Genomic DNA, 24,952 nt, shown 5'->3' on the forward strand with positions numbered 1-24,952 from the left:
TGCAGTCGTCCTCCAAAAGCAAGGTAGGGATGAATTTATGGAAATGAATACATATATGTGCCAAGGGAATAAAAACTTCCATCAGCTCAAGTGATGATGTCAGAAGTATGCCAATGACAAGAGATCGAGACACAAGAAATAAGCGGCTGTATAAGCATACGTGTAGCGTGCACCGATATACCCAAGTAAGTGGGTAAGTGTGCATAATCATCAATGGAAAGGAATCTGTCCATGCACCTACATATGAGATGTACATACGCATATGAATAAAGTGCCAGTACGTAGAGGCAGAGAGTTCTGGGCATTGTGAACAGAAGGCCGCAAATGCAAGTGTGCCTATATTGCTATGTAGGGAATCTCAATGAACAGATGTCAATGAATTGAGATAGAAATATAATTGTACATGTTAATATGAAAGTCGTCTGAACCTATCCCATAAGCACATACACATGTGTATACCGATGGATAAGTACGCATCTATACGTGAAAGCAGAAATGCGTATGAATGTAGCAATATATCTCATATATATGTATATATGTGTGTGTGTGTATATATATATGTATATATATATATATATTTTTTTTTTTTTTTTTTTTTTTTTTTTAAATATGTATAGATTTTTCTATATATATTTCGTGATTGTTGCTTGTGATAATAAATCAAATGGATAGAAGGGGAAATATTGTGATGCATTTCCTGTAGCCAATAACCTGAGAAACAGCAAGAAAAGTGCAGTTGCTATGCAAAGATGTGTAAAGTCCCTGACTGGGCATGAGGACCCAATGAGAAACCGAAAGAAAACATCGTTGGTGGACAGCACGGGGGGCAGGAGTGATGTGCTGTGTCGGCGAAACTAACCACAGCTTCGAGCGCCTAGGTTACGAATGTGGAGTTGCCTCCCTTGGCGCCGAAAATCATCGAAAAGGAATGTGTCTTTAGAGCACATATCCCCCTTGTGCGACGTGTCCTCGCTGAACAGGGAGGAGTGTCATGTTCTGTGTGAGAGTCCGTGGTTCGATGCCACCGTAACCGACACAGGTGAAAACGAGCGCAAGGGGAATAATTATAATGCCCCTTAGTGCCGTGGGCATCCCAACCCGAATTGGTTGCCATCGGACGCGAGACGGTCGGGGCCTGTGGCATGACGGCGCCGTAATCCAGTGTTATGGGCGTCGTGGGCGAGGGGGTGACAAGTCCGTCGGCTTGCCGTGGGATGTGCATCCCCCTGTTGCTGAACGGCGGTCCAATCTCGCGAATAGCTCCTGCGAGAGGACCGACGTTCAGTTGTCAGTTGTGTGTTGACGGATAAAGTGATAGACAAGATCGGCCCGAGCACTGCCGAGAGGCAGGATCGAGTTATTAATACATTTAAGAATTATCTTGATATTCATTGTGAAAACTTTAAATACAAAACTCATTTACATATTTTCTGATTTTTCAAGCACTGCGCACTCAATGTTGAAAAATGCAACAGACATACGTGGGGACTCTCTTTTTCTTCCCCACTTCAAGCAGGTAAAAGGCCTTGTCAGGCTTGCACGCCTTGATATTGATATATGATATGATATAAGAGGTACTCCAACGTGGAAGTGCCAATATTAGTCTGGGAAACAGCAGAGTTAGGCAATGGGGCAGAAGAATCCAACACTGCCGAAGTTCCAATGGGGCGTGCACGTACCTGCTCTGTGGGCGCAAGACGCGGCACCGGAAGGCAGAGTGGTGCATAATTGCTGCAGCAAGTTTAGCGATGAGTTGCTGATTGTTTGGTTGAGTAGCTTGCTGAGACACCATTAGTGGATGGGAAACAGCAGCACTCGGCGGTGTGGCAGATGGGGTCATCACCGCATAGCTTGGTAGGACCGTGCACACACTCGCACTGAAGGCGAGGAGCAGTGCCGGTGCAAGGGAAATAACTGCGGCAGTCACCGGCAAGGGTGCCGAAGCAGGGGTTGCCTCCCTTGGATCGGGTGATCCGGACAAGGGGAGGGGTGCACGTGTATGGGCAAGCGTGTCCCCTAGTGGTCCACCTTCCTCCCTACACCAGGGGAGGGCATCCCTACACGCCTCGGTCGCTATTGGGGGTCGCGTGATCCGATGTCACGGCCGCCACCACGGACGCATCGCACATTGGGCCCAGTCTAACGTGCAGATCCAAGACAAGCTGCCTTTTTTTTTTTTTTTTTTTTTTTTTTTTTCTCCCCCCCAAAGGGATTGTGGCCATTCCATTGGTGCAACTGTGGGTATGGTAAAGAGATAGAGGAGATCGACTCGTACACTGCCGACTGGCAGGGCCGAGAAAATGCGGATCGCGTCGAGTGAGTTCGCAGATCGATAAAAATGACATGAAAGGTAACACTGACCTGAGTGTGTGACCACAAACCTCTAGAAGTCACCAGAGGAGGTGGCGGAGGTCTGGAGTCGACCGGAGGGAGCGGAGGAAGTGGAGAAGGAGGCGGGTTGGCGTTGTTTAGAGGGCCAGGAGTAGAGGGCCCAGAGTGTCAGTGAATCGATTGCGATCGCGCCTTAATTTTAGCACGATTCCCCAATCGAGCTACATAATTATGTGACCTGGTTGGAGACATAATTTGACCACAAACAAGAACGCCAGAGAATCGATAGACAGAAAATACGAAAAAACTTAGCCGTATGAAGAGCACAGGTACAGGAGTCATGATGGCTGCCGGAAAAAGAGGGCGATAACCAGCGGGACAAAGGGGAGGTTACCTACTTCCGGGAGGTTATCGGCCGTAGTTTCGTCTGCTCCGCATGGGCGGATAGTTTGCACAGGACAGGAATGTCAGACCCCTGCCGGAGTCTGCACTAGTTGGGTCACGGTTAAGTATGTGTAATTAAATAGTAGTTTTATAATCCAGACACATCAAGCTAACTGTTCAGAGTCTTTTTATGTGAAGTGAACCAAACTCCAATAAAGGAAAAATCGTAACATATGCAGGATGTCAGTGGACGTCTCATAGACACAATGGCAATACTGCAGGACATCAGCTGACGTCTTATGGGCACTCTACTGGTTTAAAAAAAAAATTTACCTGAGCATAAACACAATCATATTTAACACAAAAGTAATGACATATAATAAATAACAACCACAAACAACCAAAAACTGCCAACAAGCATCCAAGCATCTCACACTTAACAGGCCAGAAAAAAAAATACACAACACAGTAAGAATGCCCAATTATCAAGTCCAGAAAACAAGACAAAAAAACGCACGCACAAACATCTCACACACATACACACACACAGTGACTTCTCTTACCATAGGGAGACCTAGGATAGAAGGGCGTGGTTTCTTTCTGAGGGATTTCCTGCACTTTTCCGTACAGCTCCGACGTGGAGGCCTGGTAGAATCGAACCTGCTGCGAAAGACCGCATGTCCTGATGGCGTCCAGAAGTCTGAGCGTTCCTGTGGCGTCCACATCTGCCGTGTACTCAGCCAGCTCAAAGGACACCTGCACCACAAGAACATAGAGAATGACAGCGAAAGCAAGGTAGAAGGATGAATGAAGAATGCAAGATAACTAACTTAGTACTGCCAGTTAGCTCCCCTGACGTTCCCCCCACCCCCCACCCCCCCAACCCCCCCACGCTAACCGCATGTTGTGCAATTACATTATTGATTTAAATCTAGTCTATATTTTACATCTCAGTGGAAGACAGATATATTGTCCAATGATAATGTGAACAGCAACCTCCAATTCATCAAGCTTATCAAATTCTGGCATGTATGTATTATATGTTTATGTGTGTAAGATTATTGCATAATTGTAAATATGGGTAAGAAATAAAATTGCCAGAAAACAAATGTTATAATTTATTAACTGAAAACTTCCAGACTGGAAGTAACATAAGTTACTTGGCGACAAAATATAAACTTCCTTCTTTTGCTATCATGTAGTGAGATGATGAAAGTATCCATACATTTTGTTCAAAATTTGCACACACTGATGACTTGTAAACAAATCCAAGAAAGCACGAAGACCTTGAAACAGATAAAATTCAGAACATTATAGAGCTACGACAGTAGCCATTCATCTAAATCTGTTGCTGCCTTGTGACTGAGACGAAACTGGGTCAGACGCCACTGTCGACACGCACTATACACGTGAACCAGTCACTGTGAAAATAACTCTCTTGCTCGCGAATACAGCAATGCACACCGCGTTTGTTGGGCACAGTGGAGCGTGGAAAGGTCAGTCAAGACATCTGTAGCTCGACGGGCGCAATAGCCGAGTGGTTAAAGCGTTGGACTGTCAATCTGAGGGTCCCGGGTTCGAATCACGGTGACGGCGCCTGGTGGGTAAAGGGTGGAGATTTTTACGATCTCCCAGGTCAACATAGGTGGCAGACCTGCTAGTGCCTGAACCCCCTTCGTGTGTATATGCAAGCAGAAGATCAAATACGCACGTTAAAGATCCTGTAATCCATGTCAGCGTTCGGTGGGTTATAGAAACAAGAACATTCCCAGCATGCACACCCCCGAAAACGGAGTATGGCTGCCTACATGGCAGGGTAAAAACGGTCATACACGTAAAAGCCCACTCGTGTGCATACGAGTGAACGCAGAAGAAGAAGAAGAAGGATCTGTAGCTCATAATGTCATTATGGAAATCAAGTGCCACTCCAAAAAAACTAACCAAGGCCCCTATCGAGGCTCTTCATCTGAAACGGTTGTAAACAGTAAGGCTCCGATCGGGGCCTTTCATCCAGTTAAACAAAACTGTGCCTGTTCAGCAAGGTTTCTAATAATAAACTGAAATTCAGATACACAATTAAAGAATATGTAGCCCGAAAAAACTTTGCCAATAATGACTTTATCACTAGATGGTTTCCATATGAAGCCATGTTTACAGACAAAAACTAAAGTGACAAATATATGCTAACCGCATGTTGTGCGATTACATTATTGATTTAGATCTAGTCTATATTTTACATCTCAGTGGAAGACAAATATATTGTCCAATGATAATGGCAACCTCCAATTCATCAAGCTTATCAAATTCTGGCATGTATGTATTATATGCTTATGTGTGTAAGATTATTGTATAATTATGTGTGTGAAAAAGTGTATACATGTGTATAATTTTTTTGTTATTTTATCTTTTGTATACTTCATTTAATGTACTCTATCATTTTTTTTCTCTTCATAGCATCCTTTTTTCCCTTCAGGTTTTTTTTTTCTTTCTTTTTTTCCCTTTATGTAGATATTACAAATTATGTATGTTTTGTAATGTAAAAATTGAAAATTTTGAACATAAACGTTATAAAAAAAATAATAATAAAATAAAAAATAAAAAGATGAATGAAGAATGGGGATGCACATCCAGGGATTCATCTGAGTGTCGGACAGCAGACGCTGGACCTACAGCCTCTGAAAAATGAATGAATGAAACATTTTTATTCAAACCATCCAAACGTTATTTTGCTACGTCGGACTTGAAAGTTCAATGTCTGTGTCTAAGATGCATCCAAATGAATTAAACATTTTTATTCAAATCATCCAAACGTTATTTTGCTACATCGGACTTGAAAGTTCAATGTCTGTGACTAAGATGCATCCAAATGAATTAAACATTTTTATTCAAATCATCCAAACATTATTTTGCTACGTCGGACTTGAAAGTTCAATGTCTGTGACTAAGATGCATCCAAATGAATCAAACATTTTTATTCAAACTATCCAAACGTCATTTTTGCTACGTCGGACTTGAAAGTTCAATGTCTGTGACTAAGATGCATCCAAATGTCTCTGCTTTTATGGATTTACAAGCAGCTTTGAAATTATTTCAAGCCAATCAGTAAGCAGCTTATCACCCATTCTGACAACATTTCTACTTTGTTTTAAGTTAAAAGAAATCACTTTGAAAAAGTGTATTGTGCGCTTGATTTACTCTGGGTCAGGAAAACTTGCCAGAAACAAAGAACCATGTTCTTTGGTCAATATGTTTGCAATGTCAAATGAAAGTGTACCTAAAAAGTAAAAAAAACAGACACTTTGTCCAATAGAATTTCAAAATGTCCTATTAAGTGTCCTTGAGCTACAACACGTGACCTAAGCATCTGAATTTCGTATCAAACCCTCCACACCCCTGAAAATGGAATATGGCTGCCTTAACAGCGGAGGTAAAACCAGTCACATGTAAAAGCCTACTCGTGCAGGCGCGTGAACTGAAGTCACCACCCAAAAATACACAAAGACAAAAAGAAAAACACCTAGGAACAAGCTAATTTTTCTCTTTCCAATGTCCTATGCACCCTGACATTTATTAACCCAGACACCTGCTCATTTTGGAGCTTCATTCCCCCCCCAAAATTTTCCAAAATGCTAGTACCAATAATTTAGTCAAGATGTCATGAATGATAGCTTCTGCCAACGTATCTATCCAGTTAAAAATCAACTGTTCAGTCTGAATAAGACTACTGAAAACGACATTTGTTTATAAAATGTCAGTTAAAAGCAAAATTCAACTTATTTAAAAAAAACAAAAACAAAAAACCCTCTCTCTTTCTCTCTCTCTCTATATATAATGAGGATATAAGACTGGCAGAAAATAACTGACTAAACCTTGACAAAATACACCAATCAAAACTTAACAAATATTGCACAAAAGATGAGAGACTGACAGAAAATGGCACATCTTAACCTTGACATGGCTCTGACCTTGATGTGAGTCTGACCCTAGCAAGACTTTGACCATGGCAACTGAACTCTGACCTTGATAGGACTCTGACACAGACAAGTCTCGACCGTCCACCTGGATCTGACCTTGACAAGACTCTTGACCCTGACCAGACCCTGACCCTGACAAGACCCTGACCTTGACGTGGCTCTGAGCAGCCAGGTTGTAGACCTCGGTGGGCTGGACCTCGCTGACGATCTTCACCAGGCACGTGGAGTCCGTCATGTCCCCATAGTGCAGATGCATGGCTGAAACACATTGAAAATCAATCCACAGGGTTCCCATTTTTCTTTCTTTCTTTTTTTTCTTTCTTTTTCGCCGCATAGCTCAGCCAAGCAAACAGGGCCATATTTGGGCTTAGAACTGTCAATACTGATCTCGTAGGACCGGAAAAAAAGAAAAGGAAAAAAACTAGAAAAGAAAATTAGGTCAAAGAGCAGTAATAATCACTCTCACATAAACCTAGGACATGTCTCTATGTCAATCCATCAATTTTTCACCAGGGGTATTTGAATATATAACAGTAAGTATGCATAATAAATTAAATTATGCATAATAAGAGGCTTCCAAAACAAAAACCAGATTTCCTAGCGTCTTTTCCTTTCACAAAGCTTGTCAGGAACGTGTGTCCATGCATCATCGGATGCCCTGACCACGCACACCTTCATGCAAGCACTAAAGCTGCTCGGCTGGGAGCCGTTTAGTCGAAAGTTTGGTTCTCTGCTGAAAATATTTCACCGACACAAGAGCACCACAAACCACACACGCATGCCACGTAGAGCCAGCATGATGCAAAGCTAGCCTCTTGTTTGTGATCCGCACACACGGGGACTCAGACTGTGACCTCTTTTTGATGCTGTCGCAGGTGGCAGAGGCAGCACTGACTAAAGATGACATCCTTGAGATCACTGTTGCTTATTGATGTTAAACTGAATAATGTAAATGATCTAATAAGCAACCAGTGAGACACACCCATACTTATATATGCACGCGCACGCACACACACGCACACACTCACACTTTTCACTTAATGACGACTGGAAAAAATAACATACAAATCTGTGAGACACATTGACAAACAAGGAAAAAAGAAGAAACAAAGATACGACAGACTATGAGAAGAGGCAGTGTCAGCTTGTGTGAAGATGAAAAAACAACTACATCATGCACACACACACACACACACACACACACACACACACACACACACACACACACACAGAGTCTGCCAGCAACATGCTTCCAATACATCAGTGATAAGCATGGAACATGTATTATTGATAAACAGACAAAACTGCATTCACACCCACACCCACACTTTCACATAATGACAACTGGTTGGAAAAAAAAAAAACAGCGCACGCGCGCGCACACACACACACACACACTTCACATAATGATAACACACACATTTCACATAATGATAACTGGGCAAAATAATAAACAAATCTGAGAGACACAGTAAGAAAAGAAAGAAAAAGCATAGGCGAAGAGAGTGAGAGAGAGAGAGAGAGAGGGGGGTGTCAGCATGTGGAAAGGTGAAAAAAAAAAAAAAAAAAAAAAAAAACAGCACAGAACACTGAGAACAGCACATACGCACGCACACATGCACACACGCACTTTCACATAATGACAACTGGACAAATTAACATACAAATCTGAGAGACACAATGAAAAAAAGAGAAAAAAAGGATAGACAAAGAGAGACAAAGGGAGTCATACTGAGACAGACAGGCCAGCAGTGTCAGCTTGTGTGAAGGTGGAAACACCTCAGTACACACACACACACACACACACGCACACAGTGCAGATCTCTCACGATAAAACTAACAGAAATGAAAATGGAGTTATGTACATTAAAAATTAACAATTAGGCCAGGAGATGAAATGATTAACACGAGAGGCAAGGCCTTCAAGGCTCACTTGTGATACAATGAAAAAAAATCCAAGCTTTTTATGTATTGTGTATAATTTCAAAATGTAATGTTTAAGATGAGAAAGATCAGTTTAAAGCGAATTAAGTCCCCTAGTATTAATTACAGAGTAATTTCCCTCTTTTACCCTCTGCACCAAAACGTTTGTAAAATAAATAAAACTTCCATGCTTAGCAAAAGAAGTTCCTGTTTGAACAAAAAAATGATAATAATGACTGCTCTTGTTGTTGGGTCAGAATATCAGATCAAAGTGCCAAGTTTAGAGAATACAAAAACAGAAATATAACAGTAAATGCAGTTTGCATATAATTAGGCTTCATTTTTGTGTGTGTGTGTGTGTGCCCATCCCAGAGGTGCAATATTGTTTTAAACAAGATGACTGGAAAGAACTGAATTTTTCCTATTTTTATGCCTAATTTGGTGTCAACTGACAAAGTATCTGCAGAGAAAATGCCAATGTTAAAGTTTACCACGGACACACACACACACACACACACACACACAACCTAACACCTGGTTAAAACATACTCACTTTGTTTACACAAATGAGTCAAAAGGGTAAAGAGTGAACTCTCTCCATTCACAAGGTACACAACTTCAACTTCAAGTCAGTACTGCTTACGCTACCAATTCAGCTAACACACAGGTAAATAATAGGTACATTGGAACAAACCCAGATCCTTATACCGATCATCTGATATGTGCACTCAGCAGCAAAGACAGGCCCGGCGCTTCCTCTTTTGAGGAGGAGTTATGTACAGTAATAAGAATAACTAAGTGTTATGTACAATTACAAGAATAAAACATAAAGGTATGTACACTAACAAGAATTACACATCAAGTTGTGTTCAGTTACAAGAATGAAACTGAATGACAAAGAGACACCAGTTATATGCAGTTTCAATGAGAAGAAACCTGAAGAAAATGACATGAAGTTACCCGAATAAATCAGACATTGAGAACTCAATATTTCTTTTTTTGATATAAATATATGTGTGTGTGTGTGTATGTGTGTGTGTGCACATGCGTTTGTGTGTGTGGGGACGAACAGTAGTACTAGTGAGCGCGAATAAACAGGCAATCCTGACTATCTGACATTGTTTCAAATTGTTTATTGTGATTTGCCTGGTTCACGTGTGTGTGCCTGCATGTGTGCACTTCTTTATACAATGTATCTGAATACAATTTGCCATTTGTTTTCTCAGAAATCACAAGTCCATACCACCGTTGCAATTCTTATGCATATGTTTTGCAAAGAAATACAGGCAGTCTACTTCTGGTTTGTCTTGTTCTGATGTCACAGTCCTCAAAAAGAGTTCAGTCTGAGCAAGTGGCTACTTTCTATGTGTTGAAGTGATGCCAAGCTTCACACAAAGGCACGCATACACAACACACACACACACACACACACACACACACACCACACACACACATGAGAGAGAGAAAAGGAAGGAGGAGGGGGAGGGTCACACAGAACAAAGCACAGCACACTGTTGAGCAACATATATTATTCAGAAGAAAAAAATGTTAGTAAATTGTAAACAGAGAGAGTTACTTTTCCTTAATGCTGTTTAATTCTTCATTCTCTTAGCCTCATTTTTCTTTCATTTTGAGTCAAAAATCCATCAAGGCAACCATGTGCTTTCTCTATACTGTCCGTATATTCTATGTAGCATACATATATTCATGACTAGCAAAAGCTCATTTTCGTTTGCGCTTTTCTTCTGTCATTGCCGCAGTGTGCACATGTCAAATGATCGGCATTTGGACAGGCCCAGAACTTCCTTTTCTTTTCTTTTTTTTTTTTTTGAGGAAGCGTCTAGGTTTGTTCTTCAGTTCCTTTTACTTACCTGTGTGCTTTCTGATTCGGTAGCATCAGCAGCACTAACTTGAAGTTATTTACCTTGTAAAGAGAGCGATTTACTTCTCCTTATTGTTATTTCAATGCATAACAGAATTGAAAGTGGGATTATCACTTTGTTTCCATGAAGGAAACCAGTGTGGTGAGACGGCAGACAGGAACAACAACCTGAATCCAGATGAGATGTATGTTCTGGATCCCCTGATAAATCACACCACCACACACACAAAGTACAGGGCTTCAGAATGTGAACTCTGACTTCTAAGGAACAGCGCACGCTTCGATTTTTGCTCATATTGACATATTTTTACACCTCTTTACATTCATTCCTATTTTGGAAAAGATAAAAAATAAAAATTAAAAAAACATTTTTCGACTACAAAGAGTTAAGACACCGAAGGAAAATCTGCAGAAATTACCTCACTGAAAAAAAAAATTCACATTTCAACCACAGTTCACTTGCAAATAATAATAGTCACATGAGGATTTTTTTCACTTTTCAAACATGCCAAAGAGCGTCGCTTTCACAACAGGCATCGCGTGTTCAGTCCTACATTCCATCACACTGTGAATACAATTAATTCTTGATCACCTGATCGCAAGGCTTGACACATCCAGGTACTGAATAAATACATCAAAGTTTAATCACCAGAGATCTACAACGTACCAAACAGCCAGGTAAAACAGTCATATGTCACCAGTCGCAAAGTGGTTAGCGCTGTGAACTGATGGCTGGGAGGATGTGGGTTCAAATCCCAGCGAAGGTGGCTTTTTCAACCCGCGGCTGGCTCCTACCCAGACAGGAGTGTGGTGTGGGCTTAAATGGGAAGATTGGGACCACACAGTCCAGTATCATCTACTTCACAGATGCGTTTTTGAGTGTGCTGCTCTAATTTCCTGACTAACACTGCAAGTGTCTGTATCTCTCGGGCCTGACTGATGCCGGGATATTATCATGACAGGAAGCATAGAGTACAGCTTTGTCACGTAGCCCCAAACCTAAATAGAACTCCACAGCAGCATTGTCATTATCATCATCATCATCATCATCCTTCCTCTTCATCATCAATATAAAAAAAAAACAACCAAATTACGTGGCCTTTTATGCCCTGCTACCACGGTGACCTCAGTTTCAATACCCCCTCACTTCTGCACTTGGGGTGAGTCTTGTCAAGGTCTTCAGTGTTGGCGGATTCATGTGGCATTGCCGCTGGAGGGACGTGGTGGTGGCCTCCACTCTGGATGAGACACAGCCTGGCTCCACGACTAAGCCATTATTGTCGTCAGCAGGGGTCTTAGTAGGTGGTGTCCTGAGTACGTTCAATCAGGCACTACTGAACACCACCAAAGTGACTCAGCAACAGTGCAGGGCCTCCACTGGAGTGTGGCCTCCTGGCGACCTATCATCGATGGTTCCCTGCAGACTGTCAGCACTGGGGCTGCGAAAGACGAACACAGATGTGGCTGTGTATTGGGGACTCGGAATGAGTGGCGTGGGAGTAATGTCACGAAAACGCTGCAGATGGTAGATCAAATATGCACGTTAAAGATCCTGTAATCCATATCAGCGTTCGCTGGGTTATGGAAACAAGAACATACCCAGCATGCACACCCCCGAAAACGGAGTATGACTGCCTACATGGCGGGGTAAAAACGGTCATATACGTAAAAGCCCACTCGTGTGCATACAAGTGAACACAGAAGAAGAAGAAGAAGACCTGTGTGCAGCACTGTGTTTAGCCCACATAAAGAACCCACAGCAACCAAAGGTTTGTCCCTCACAAAATTTCTGTGGAGAAATTCCATTTTGGTATTAACTCATTCTACCCCACAGCCACATGCCCACTACAAATCCCCTAGACCAGCACTGCATAAGACCACTGCAGAAAAAAACAGGGTGGTTGACTAAAACAGCAAAAACAGATGGAGAACTATTGATTTAATCAGTCAAAAAAAAAAAAAGCTTCATTTTCATGTTTCCATGAATCTGTAAACATTTCAGTTTAGAATGCCAACTGTACCAAGCAAGAATTAACGAAATTTGAAAAGCGTGTTGGTGTGACTATAAGAATACTCGTACAAGGTCCACAGGGGAAGTAATCATGGTACCTGGAACTCGTACCTGGAGTAGAATGAGTTAACATAAGTTCACTTTCAGAAAGAGAGAGAGAAAAAAATGTATACATAAGTACCACTGCAATGTAGCAATGTGCTCTTACTGAGAACAGAAGCCCTTATTTCACCCAGAAAAATCTGCTGGGACAAATTATACAATACAGGTGCGGTGGTGCAAGTTTCCTCGAGTTCGAGCCTCATTGCACCTGGCGAGTTAAGGGTGGAGATTTTTCTGATCTCCCAGTACAACATACATACAGACCTGCTAGTGCCTGAACTCATTCCTTGTGTATACACACACAGAAGATCAAATACTCATGTTAAAGATCTATGATCCATGTGTGTGTGTGTGTGTGTGTGTGTGTGTGTGTGTGTGTGTGTGTGTGTGTGTGTGTGTGTGTGTGTGTGTGGTTTGCATGACTGAAACCCGACTGAATGACAAAGTAAACGAATGATGAGCGCCCAATGACAGCTATCAGTCGACTCTACCCAGGTAGGCAGACTGTAATGCAAATGACTGCACGCTTATGGCTTGGTCTCTGACTGAGGATAGGTGCTAAATAAGTATCCATGTCATCATCATCGTCATCATAAACATGACACAAATTGAAGTAGCAGTTTCAAACTCACAGCCTTCCTTGTGAGTCTTGGGGTCTTCATACAGATGTTCGATTCTGCCTGTGTTGAATGTGCTTGCTCTTCGGATGATTCCATGCACCTGAAAAAAAAAAATAATTGAAAAAAGATTAAATAAAAGTGTGTTTTTTAAACATGCCCACCATTAAAATATTGCTGGAATTACGCAAATCACAATGACATCAGTTACAAGTCTTTCCACATCTTAACCTAGAACTCGGAAATCGCGTTTCTAAATCACTATCTTGCTTATTCAGTCACACTTTAAGTACCTTGCTCATTCAAAACAGCATTGATGTTAAGTCTAAACCCAAATGTCTATTAAAAAAAAAAAAATCAAACTTATGTGAATCTGGGAGTTGCAACCCATGAAGAAGAAGATCTACCCAACCAGTCTTTCTGACGGATCTCATACATGTAATGATGTATCAAATCATGCTGCTGACATTAGTCACAGCCCAGCCCACACCAAAGGGGCCACTTCAATGCAGAACATGTCACTTCTTAAAAACCAGTTAAACAGAACTCAAAATAGTAATAATGATACTACTACTACCACTATTACTACTACTAATAATAATAATAATAACGATAATGTACATGAATAGTTTGCCCTTTCTCTCAAAGAGCTCAGGGGCCTGATGTATGGACAGGGACAATACGGAAAGTCTGGGACTATATGAGTTGTCTGAGACTAAACGGCGTTTGTAGCTATGTATGGACCCGGACAATACGAAGTCTCAGTCTAAAGCTGGGACTAAACCAGCCCAAATTTACACCCGCGAAAGAGCAGGCGGACGGGCCATTGTCTCGGCCTATTATCAAAACAACTATGGCGGCAGTCATCTTTCTCGCACACAATCGTCGGAGGCAACGCCGAAGACCACGGATTTTCAGGGACACAAGTCATCCAATGGAAATTTATGATGATCGCCAAATCTATAAGAAGTTTAGATTCGATCGTCAAACCATCTATGATTTGACAACCGAGATTGAAGAGGAGCTGGAGTTTCCAGCAGTTAGAACAGGCGCACTCACTCCTGTGCTGCAAGTTTTGCTTACACTGAGGTACTATGCCACTGGTACCTTTCAAAATACAGTAGGAGATCTCATCGGGGTTGATCAAAGTACGGTCTGTCGGACGATCACACGAGTGACAAATGCTCTCTTCGGGCTATCTCGTCAATACATAAGGGCACCAACCCAGCGACAAGCGGACAACAGCATGGTGAAGTTTTTCAACATGTGTGGTTTCCCCCGTGTATTTGCTTGCATCGATTGTACTCATGTGGCCATTCAAAGGCCACATGAGCAGGAGCACGAATTCGTCAATCGCAAGAATTTCCACTCCATAAATGTTCAGGTAAGTTTGTTTATTCTCAAATCACATATACTTTTCGAATGATATACATTACTTATATTTTGGCATGTTCTCTCTTCTTCTTCTTCTTATTATTATTATTTGTTGTTGTTGTTTTATCATTGTTTACTTATTGTCGTTGCTGCTGCTGTTGCTTTTTTCTGTTTATTATTACCAGTTTTGTCAAAATCATCATTATTAATGTTTATTTCTTTACAGGTCTATTTATTTTTTTCTGAATTCCCATCATACATATTTAATTTATTTATTTTTCCATTGATGTGTTAATTATTCAATAAATGTATTTATTCGCTTACTGATAAATATCATTAAACTTGTTAACAACTAGGCCTACTTCAAGGCCTGCCTTGCATTTTTGGACTGAATTTCGACTGCTTACCTTTACGACTCTTTTATGTCGTGTTAATATTGTCTGTTGAATATTCTGTGACAGCCTGTATTTCCTTTTCGTATTGCACTTTAGAGCTCCTAATGACAGTTTTGAGCTTGTGGATGTTTACAGATGACTGGAACAAAACTGTGAGTGAATGTGTATGGGTGGATGTGCGTTTTTGTATAAGACACATGGATTTTATAGTGTGTGTGTAAGAGAGAGAGAGGGGCGGGGGTGGGGGGTGGGAGGGAGGGAGAGAAAGAGGGAGAGAGAGAATGAGAGGTTTAAACATAAAATAAATTGGGTTGCATGTGAGTGTTGTATAACAAGAAGGGCAAAATGAGAAAGTGAGTGTGTGGTACTGTACATGATGATAGATATATTAAATTTGGCTGCAACGTATTTTCTTTTTTTTAACCTGTAAGTCTTAGTTTTACAAAGTGATTAACTGTTTCAGGTGGTCTGTGATGCTGACCTCGTGTTCATGAACGTGGTTGCCAGATGGCCTGGGTCAGTTCATGATGCCAGAATCCTTCGTCTGTCTACACTCTACAGGGATTTTGAGAGGAACCAGAGGCCAGTGGATGGAATCATCCTCGGTGATAGCGGGTATATGTTGAGACCTTGGCTGATGACCCCGGTCAGAAATCCAGCCACAAGAAGGGAAAGACAGTACAACTTCTCCCACAGTTCAGCACGTACAGCTGTTGAAAGGGCCATTGGGGTCACCAAACAACGTTGGCACTGCTTGCGAGTTGGACTTCGTTTTCAACCTACAAAGGCCTGCAAGGTCATCATTGTCTGCTTTATGCTGCACAACAAGGCAAGGCACTTGCGTCTGCCTCCACCTGCGGGTGATTCTTCTGATTCATCATCCAGTGACAGCAATGATGACAGTGCTGACGAAGACGACGAACCCAACATTGGCAACGAAAGAGCAAGGACAGCAGCTGGGAAAGCAGTTCGAGACAGGATTATTCAGGAAAATTTTTGAAACAGGTACTAAGTGATACACACACAAACAAGTGAGTGGGAGAGAGAGAGAGAGAGAGAGAGAGAGAGAGAGAGAGAGACAGACAGACAGACAGACAGACAGACAGACAGACAAACAGACAGACAGACAGACAATCTTTTCCAGTTTTAATATTTTATTAAGATGACTTGTCTTAAAGTCAGTAAATAAAGCAAACAAAAACACAAGCACATGGATCAAAGAACACACTCACACACACACACCAGTCTCAAATGTACATATATGAAGCCTGGAAGTTATACAAGCTTTCTGATTTGGTCAATGGCTCAAAGAAGATGAGACTGGAAATCAAATTCGGATTTCTAGACCACAAAGCAAAGAAATAGGAAAAAAAAGGTACCTTGAATTAGAATAACAGTCTGACACTGACAATGTCAGGGTTATAGAGAGGTCAGTGTCATATAAAGATCAAGGTCAAATCAAGGTCAATAATTTCACTCCGATTCTGAGAAAGAACGCTTTTTTTTACCTTCACTGACCTCCTGTTCGAGGAGTTGAATCTTTAACTCGAGTGCTTTTTTCTGCAGTGGAAGCATTTCCCTGCGCTGTTTGGTTTCCTCTAGTGCTTCCTTCATCAAAACCATTTGCAACTCATTCTTTGCAACTTGGCTTGCAACATACTTATCCCAGATGCAATCTTCATCTTTTTCAGCTCCATGCAGTAGTTTACGTCTGGCAGTCTTAGCCTGTCCACGAGCGGATTCGACACGTGGAGGTGTGCTGGCTGGCCTTTCTCTTCTACTGGCTGTTGATGTACTGGGCTGAGGTGATCCGGCTTGACTTGCTGGCTGTAAAATGTGTGGTGTTGGAACTGCTATATCTGCAAAGACAAAGCACTTCAATGTACTCTTCATTTTTTCATGGTTGACAGTCAGAGAGAGGGGGGGAGAGGGGGAGAGAGAGAGAGGGGGGAGAGAGGGGAGAGAGAGAGAGGGGGGGAGAAAGAGAGAGAGGGAGAGAGAGAGATCAGTCTTTTGACTGAGTATATGATATCTGTGTAATATTTTTTTCTCAATTCATTTCCAATTATTTTTCTTCTCTCAAACATTTTCAACAATACCATGTTAGTAAATGGTACTGGACAAATTGAAACACACACATACCCTCCCCAACACGCACACATACACTCATACGCCTTGCACCTTTGTATTTGTAATGTAATATGTTTCAATGAATTATAACAATCTTCCCTTTTGCTTCTCTACAAATTATTTCATTCAGAACCACTTCAAAAGTGTCAGTCTTTTACCTAAGGTTTGAAAAACTGTTCCAACTGGGAATACTTGGCTTTCACCAGCAGCTGTGGATTCTGCAATGGGCACTGTAGGCATACAGACAGAGCATTATTTAGGTCAGAGCATCATTTAGGTCAGAGCATTATTTATGTCGTTGTCATGTATCATAATTTGGTAAATAATTATGTAATATTCAGAAATTAAAAATTAGTTTTAAAAAATGCAATAGAATAAGTTTGCAGCCATGCAGTTCTCTCTCTCTCTCTCTCTCTCTCGGTCTGTCTCTCTCTCTGTCTCTCTCTCCCCCTCTCTTTCTGAATCACTGTCCTAACCATCTGTCAATCTTAGTGTGTGTGTGGGGGGGGGGGGGGGGGGGGGGTGCTGTCAGTGTGTGTGTGTGTGTGTATGTGTATGCGCTCGCACGCGAGCGTCAGTGTGTGTATGCATGTGTGTGCGCGGATGTGTGTGTGTGTGTGTGTGTGTGTGTGTGTGTGTGTGTTGGGGGGTTCTTCATTATGTATACACTTCTGCATGAAAACATTTTCCTTTCATTTATGTGTGTGCTATTAGTAATAGATGTAGATTAGCAATGACAGATTGGAAGAATAGGCAATGCCTAAAATCTTAATCCTTGAATAAAAACGTTTTGAGTTCTGAGTTCTGTCTCTGTGTCTGTGTGTGTACGCACGCGTGTGTGTGTGTGAAATGTGGTATCACATAAATTTTAGTTATGATAATAAAGTATGTATGTTTTTTTGAAATTTTCTTTTTACAAAGAAAAGTAGTGTTTATTGTGTTACATACCAAACATATCTTGGGAGCCTGGTGACCCTTCCAAGGTGGTAGAGGCTGAAGCACCAGTCCATGTGTCACATTCATCAGCTGTCAACAGAATCATGCACAAGATGTTAGAAGTGTTCTACCACGCCCACACAGTAACACAGTAAACAGGGCTCCCGATAACGTAGAAACGGTATGTTTTCACGTACACATTAGGTAGAATCACGTATTAAAAACTGAAACTTGTGCGTGAGTTTCACCCTTTATGAAACGAATTGCGGGGTGAGAACACGTATTATAATCATACCGTAAAGGGTGAAGTTAAGTGGGCCTTGCGCTTCTCTCGCGCAGACTTCGAATCTATCCCCCCAGCCCTTGTCCAACGCCCGATCTCTCTCTCTCTCTCTCCACGTATATCTAAATATAGATCTGTGGTGCGTGCCAGGCTGCCAGCCAGGCACTGTTAGGCCTAGGCCTACCACGCGGCATTGCGCTTGGCATGCTGACTGGCTCAGCTTGTACGAAGAACGGCTTAGCGAAGAGCATCACCATGGCTGGATTAGAGAAGTTCGGTAAAATGTTATCAATATATTTCTTTCTTTGTGCTGACTGTAAGGAATCAATAGCACATTGAAAAAAAAAATATTCACTTCAGTTTCAAGTATCGAGTGCTGTGTCAGTGTGTAACAGAGAGTTACTCACACAGTCACACACACACACACACACACAAACACACACACACACACACACACTACTGTATATACAGTGATACTTGCACGCACGCGCACCACACACACACATACACGCACACACTACACACCAGTCACAACCCTTTATAATCTCCGACAGGGGGTGAAAAAACCCTTTAAAATGTCAACCCAGAGGGTGAAGCAACCCCCTATAAAGCCAAAAAATCGGGAGCCGTGAGTAAACATTTTGACCTCAACCCCCCCCCCCCCCCCCCCCACCCCCCCGCGTTCTGCCCCAAATCACGCAACACCTTTCCCCAGCCCACCATTTACATGTAAATTATTGACTGTTACGTCTAAGGTTGAAAAGTGAACTAATGAAATTGTTACTTACTTCCTGGTACTCCTGTGGTCAGGTTGGTGTTGGCACCAAGAACTCCCAAAACCAAGTCTTCAAAAGGCAGGGGAGGTGGCGCCGGCCCTCCACCAGTTTTAGCTGTTTCTTGCTTCTTCTTGATGACGCTCGCTTTCAAATCCTTCCATCTTTTTCTTACTTGCTCGGCAGATCTCGCATTTCCACCGACAGCGTTCACTTTCTCTGTGATCTGTATCCAAATCTGTTGCTTTTTTTTGTTTGTGACGGCTGTCCCCAGTGCAGACATCAATATTGCTGCCTCAGCTGATATCTCCTCCATCATCACTTCCATTTCTTTATCGGTAAAATTGGGTTTTTTTAATCTTTTGGAAAGCGTCTCCATCTTTCACGATCAAAAACACGGTGCGCATTGAACCGGAAATGACTCACTCGGAGCGGTTATTCCCCGTCTAAAAATAGTTTGACCTCGTAGGCTCAGACTAATTGTCGATTGTCTCAGACTTCGTTGTCTGAGGTGAAGTCTCTGTCCATACATACGATTTTCCGACTTCCCGAAGTCTCAGACTTTGAAGTCTCAGACTTCGCAATAGTCTGAGACAAAAATTGTCCCTGTCCATACATCAGACCCCAGGGCGCTTTACATGAAAAAAAAAATTACAAATTACATAATCTATATATCCTTCATAACAACTCTTTCTTGAAACACCTCCCTCCCCCCTCCCTCCCCCCCCCTCCCACTTTTCATGCATCCAAAGTGAACATGGATGGTGTTGGAGAACACGGAAGCTGAGAGTACTTATGGATAGGTTTTAAAAAGATGAGTTTTTAGTGATGAGGCGAAAAGCAGAGATAGAATCAGATGCACGGATATGAGGAAGGTTGTTCCAGATAAGAGGAACTGTTAAATAATGTTGAAAGGTCAATAAAAACACTATTTAAAAAAAAAAAAAAAGGGTACGGGGTTGGGGGAAGGGGGGGGGGAGGGGCAATGCTTGGCATCGATCCCGGTTGCGGAGTTCACAGCTTGGCATCGGTCCCGGATCAGTTACCCTGACCCATACCCCATAAACTCTTCAGCGATGGCTGACAGAACCGGTCATTGTGAGTCTTCAGAGCGACAAAAAAGAATTCTAACTTTTGACCCACATTTAGGTCAATGAAACAGCCAATAAAATTAACAGATGTCGGGTACAGTGGTCAAATGGTTAGAGCACTACATTCTCACCCCAGTTCCCCCCCCCCCCCCCCCCTCCCGAGTTCAATCCCTGTCACACCTGGTAGGCTAAGGGTGGAGATTTTTCCCATATCCAAGGTCAACACTTGTGCAGACCTGCTCGTGCCTGAACCCCCTTTGTGTGTGTATACGCACGCAGAACATCAAATACATACGTTAAAGCTCCTGTAATCCACGTCAGCGTTCGGTGGGTTATGGAAACAAGAACATACCCAGCATGCACATACCCGAAAACAGAGTATGGCTGCCTACATGGCGGGGTAAAGAAAATGGTCATACACGTAAAATGTTATGTGTCCATGCAAGTATGTGAGTGAGCGCCAAATGGCAGCTGTCAGTTGCCTCTACCCAGGTAGGCAGCCTGTTATGCAAATGACTCAGTGTTTGCAAATCACACAGACCTTGGTCTCTAACCGAGAATACGCACTATGCAAGTATCCATATCATCATCAGGATCTATGCAAAGCCCTGAGCTTGTCGTTGATTCAGGATCGACACCAGGCTACTTGGTAAACAAGCCCGATTCAGCCACGTCTCACCCAGTCCACCACACTCACCTCATAGCCCTTCGAAATCAGCAACTCTGCCAGGTAGGAACCATCCTGCAACAACAAAACATACTTCATCACCTCCCCATCATTTTTTTTTCTTATATTTATAATAAACTTCTTTTTTGTTACACATATATACATGCTAAAGAGCAACAACAACAGATATTACAAATAAAACAAAGTTTGTCAAAACTATTGCAAGCATTACTTCTACATTTTAAGGGGGGGGGGGGGGAAAGAAGAAGCAAAACTACATACATAGAAAGCTAAACAAAACAGACAGGCAAAAATACACAAATATATGCTTGTAAACATTTTTCTATTATAACTTGTCATGTCACATTTTATCACATCGCATTTTCTTACCTTACCTTACCTTACATAACTGGTAACATCACACGACAATGGACATTCACTTACAATGCATACATATATCTGTATGCATACACAATTACACATATACATGAAGTAGGAAGCATTCTAATCATGTGCAGCACAATCACATTCACAACCTCATCACTGTGCTAATGATCTAATCTCAAGCCACATCAGACACCTCCAACTATCAAAAGCAAATTTCATAATCCTCATGACAACACACAAACATGTTAAAACATACTTATTTCACATCATCATCAAAAGTAAAATGGGATACAACATGCAAAAAATACATCATATCTATATACTATTATAGCTTAGATTTATAAATAAATTTTTCAATCTATTACATAGATTATAAATTGTAAATACAGGGCTCCTGACAACGTCCCAGACACTTTGAAAATGGAAAAGATGTACAGCCTGCCCACTGAGCATGCCCTTGGGACATTCTAAAAAAAATCTAAAGTGAATGCATAAGTAGAGTGAAAAAGCCTGTATGGGAGCTTTCAGTTTGATGCTAAGATAGTCTGCACTCGAGGAGAGCACTTTCCCATCACCATTTAGACCCAGAAATCTGCCTTTGCATGTGTGTAGCAATGCAGATTCAATCAGAATGTGCAACATTTAAAAAATGACCCCCTGAAAGTAGTCTGGAATCCCACAGATTTCTGGCAAGTCTCAGGACTCTCCAAAGACTTTGTATACCAGTAGCCCTGATGTGTACAAATATTCCATGATCATAATTTATGTACCTCGAACAATAAAATTATATCTAAAAAATTATCACAGATTCACACACACACGCGCGCGCGCGAGCGCACACACGCACGCACACAGAGGCACATCCTTCTCAGCCCCCATCCATTCAAGCACATACACATGGAAGAAGTGGGGAATTTGGTGACAATGCCTACGAAAGAAAGAGCAGCACATTTATACACTTCAGGGGTGAGCTTAAGCAGAGATTTTCCTCTTCAAACTGCACCATACTGTTCACTGATAAGACACGGTCATATGACATGACAATTAGAAGTGAGCATGATCAGTGTGTGTGACATATGCAAACACACACACACACACACACACACACACACACACACACACACATTCATTAGGGACCTACCATTTTCAGCTCACACAATATTCTTAATGGTGATACCTACCATTTTCAACACAACTCAAACTCCATGAAAGTCAAAATAATTCCTGGTCATGCTTCTGAAACAGGCAAAATGCTGGTTGGAAAAAAAGACTTAAGGATTTGTAGAACCACAGATCCAAGCAAATTGCTATACTTAGCTTTGTGCACTTAATCAAACGCTGCTGGTCAGGCATCTGCTTGGCAGATGTGGTGTAGCATATACGGATTTGACCGAATGCAGTGACGCCTCCTCGAGCTACTGATATTGATACTATTTGCTTTTTTTTTTTTACTGTAGCGTTAATGTGTTGTTCAAAAGTTTTTATACACCAAAATTCCCAAATCCTTTTCTTACTCAGTTTCTTCTAGTTCTATATCATCAGAGTTTGGGTTATCTTTACCAATGTCAAGTACTTTATATTTTTCAATGTTAAACTTAATTTGCCACATCTGTCGATTTGACTAGTTTATCTATACTTTCTTGAAGCAGAATTTATTTTTCTTCATTATTCATTCCACAGTATGCTTTTGTGTCATCAGCAAATATTTTCACAAAACACTCCAACACATCTGGCATATCATTAATAAAGTAAATGAATAATGTTGGCCCAAAAACACTTCCCTGCGGAACTTCACTCGTTACATCTGATTGACTGACCTCTCATCTGAAATGCTTACATACTGGTTTCTGTTATGTAAAGTCTTCTATCCAACCAAGTGAACTACCTCTTATACCATAGCCATTCATTTTGTGTGTCAGTCGTTTATGTGGAACCTTATCAAAGGCCTTTTGCAGGTCTAGGTATACAATTTCTATAGGCATATTGTTATTTATCATAATCATCCAGTCCTGAATAGTATTTAATAACTTTGTAACACAAGACCTTCCAGATATAAATCCATACTGGTTATCTGATAAAAGATTATCATTCTCAATTAAAATTTAAATGCTTCTTCAGCCTATCTCTGATAATACCTCCACAAGTTTTACGTACCACAGATGTAAGACTAACTAGTCTGAAGTTATTTGATTCGTTCTTACTGCCTTTTTGGGAAACAGGTTTGACCTCTGCCAGTTTCCAGCTGTCTGGTACCTTTCCTTCCTTCAAACTTTTATCATCATATCAATATGAAGGCCTTTTGCCCACTTGAAATGGAGGGAAGTGAGAGCCCCCATAAATGTATGGAGAGATTCTTATAATCTAATAGTGCGCAATGCTTATTAAAGAATATTTAAATGAGTTTTGTATTTTGATTTTTGAAAGTAAGTGTCAACACGATTTTTAAATGTAATCACTGTTCCTGCGGAGACAACATCTTGTGGCAAATTATTCCAAACATTTGTTTGTCTGTTAGTTGAAAAAATGTCCAAATCTGGAAGTTTTAACAGAAACTTTTAACAGTTTGTAGCAATGTCCTCTTGTAACATTGTTGTCGTTTAAGGTGAACAAAGAATATATAGTTTTACTGTCATAAAAACCATGAGTCATTTTATATATCTCTATTAAATCACTGCGAAGTCTTCTATCATATTCTAAAGTAGGTAATTTAAGTGAGTGCAGTCTTTTTTCATAGTCCATATCAGTAAAACTGTAAAGCCAATAATTCTTTTCGTAAATCTTTTTTGTACATTTTCAATTATGTCTGTATGCTTAACTAATGCTGTGTTCCAAACCACATTCCCATATTCCAAGACTGGCCTAACTAATGACTTAAATAAAGGTAGTTTTACACTGTATATCCCCAACTAACATTCCAGTCAGTCTATTGGCTTTTTTATGGTTTCATGGATATGAGTATCAAAAGAGAGATTGGGGTCAAATAAGAATTTCAAAGAGAAAGAAAGAGCATCCCTTGTCTCCTTTAAAATCCTTGATTTTGTGGCCACCTGAGGGCGTGGTTTTGAGTAACTTGAACTTGAACTGGGTCAGACGTTTTAGGCCTGTTCGTCGTTCAACTGGATACAGTATACCAGCATGCGTGGCCTAATGATAGCATACTGGATCATATATGCTTGGAGAGTTGGCCCAATGTGTCACAGTCACTTGGCTCAGTGGCCTGCTGAGTAACTAACCACTCCGTCGCAGTGGATACCTCCCGTCAATGACGTTACGTTGTGGGTGCCTGGTTGGCTAATAACACAAAGTCCCATACTCGATGTAATTAATCTCCCCCTCACCAAAAGCCCTCCCTGTCAGGTTTGGATCAAGTTTAAAAACTTTATCTTCAACACCTGTGCGGTTTATGGCATACACCGCTGAGTTTATTGCTTTTTCGAATGCCACGTTGCAGAATGGAAAGTGAGCTCAAGGGATATAATTTCGCGTGTTTTACTTCAAATTACAGATAACGAGAAGCAATGGAGAAAGAAAACTATAACCACCTGTCCTGTGATACCGGTGATCAGAGCCACTCGTTTCCTTCCTTCGGTTGTCATTTCTGAATCGTCAAATTAAAAGGATGAATGAAGGCTGAGTATGTACTACACATGCGGCTAACACAGGTGGACCATTGATTCCTCCCCCCTGGTTTG

At 41.4% G+C, this 24,952-nt stretch overlaps 2 protein-coding genes across 5 annotated transcripts in view; both read right to left on the reverse strand.

The window, feature by feature from the left end:
* The window catches only part of LOC143300152 (GDP-mannose 4,6 dehydratase-like), a 49,408-nt gene extending 24,471 nt beyond the window's left edge, over positions 1 to 24,937 (reverse strand). For all 3 annotated transcript variants that reach the window (XM_076613692.1, XM_076613691.1, XM_076613690.1), the window contains exons 1-5: positions 24,803 to 24,937; positions 20,904 to 20,948; positions 13,240 to 13,327; positions 6,838 to 6,947; positions 3,279 to 3,471 (exon numbers count right to left, since the gene is read on the reverse strand). In XM_076613692.1, coding sequence (XP_076469807.1) covers positions 3,279 to 3,471; positions 6,838 to 6,947; positions 13,240 to 13,327; positions 20,904 to 20,948; positions 24,803 to 24,856 — 490 coding nt within the window. In that variant the 5' untranslated portion in view covers positions 24,857 to 24,937. The remainder of the gene's footprint in view (positions 1 to 3,278; positions 3,472 to 6,837; positions 6,948 to 13,239; positions 13,328 to 20,903; positions 20,949 to 24,802) is intronic.
* LOC143300153 (t-SNARE domain-containing protein 1-like) lies at positions 16,140 to 19,710 on the reverse strand. Of its 2 annotated transcripts, none has more exons than XM_076613694.1 (4): positions 19,131 to 19,695; positions 18,072 to 18,149; positions 17,282 to 17,353; positions 16,140 to 16,852 (listed from the first exon to the last, which is right to left on the reverse strand). In XM_076613694.1, the coding sequence occupies exons 1-4, from the start codon at positions 19,492 to 19,494 to the stop codon at positions 16,467 to 16,469; spliced, it is 900 nt and encodes a 299-aa protein (XP_076469809.1). In that variant the 5' UTR covers positions 19,495 to 19,695; the 3' UTR covers positions 16,140 to 16,466. The 2 variants fall into 2 exon arrangements, with proteins under 2 accessions (XP_076469809.1, XP_076469810.1); XM_076613695.1 differs by having other exon boundaries at positions 16,637 to 16,820; positions 19,131 to 19,710.
* Positions 24,938 to 24,952: the final 15 nt, after the last annotated feature.

This window comes from Babylonia areolata, chromosome 26, assembly GCF_041734735.1.
Source record: "Babylonia areolata isolate BAREFJ2019XMU chromosome 26, ASM4173473v1, whole genome shotgun sequence".
In the NCBI taxonomy this organism is placed as follows: Eukaryota; Metazoa; Mollusca; class Gastropoda; order Neogastropoda; family Buccinidae; genus Babylonia; species Babylonia areolata.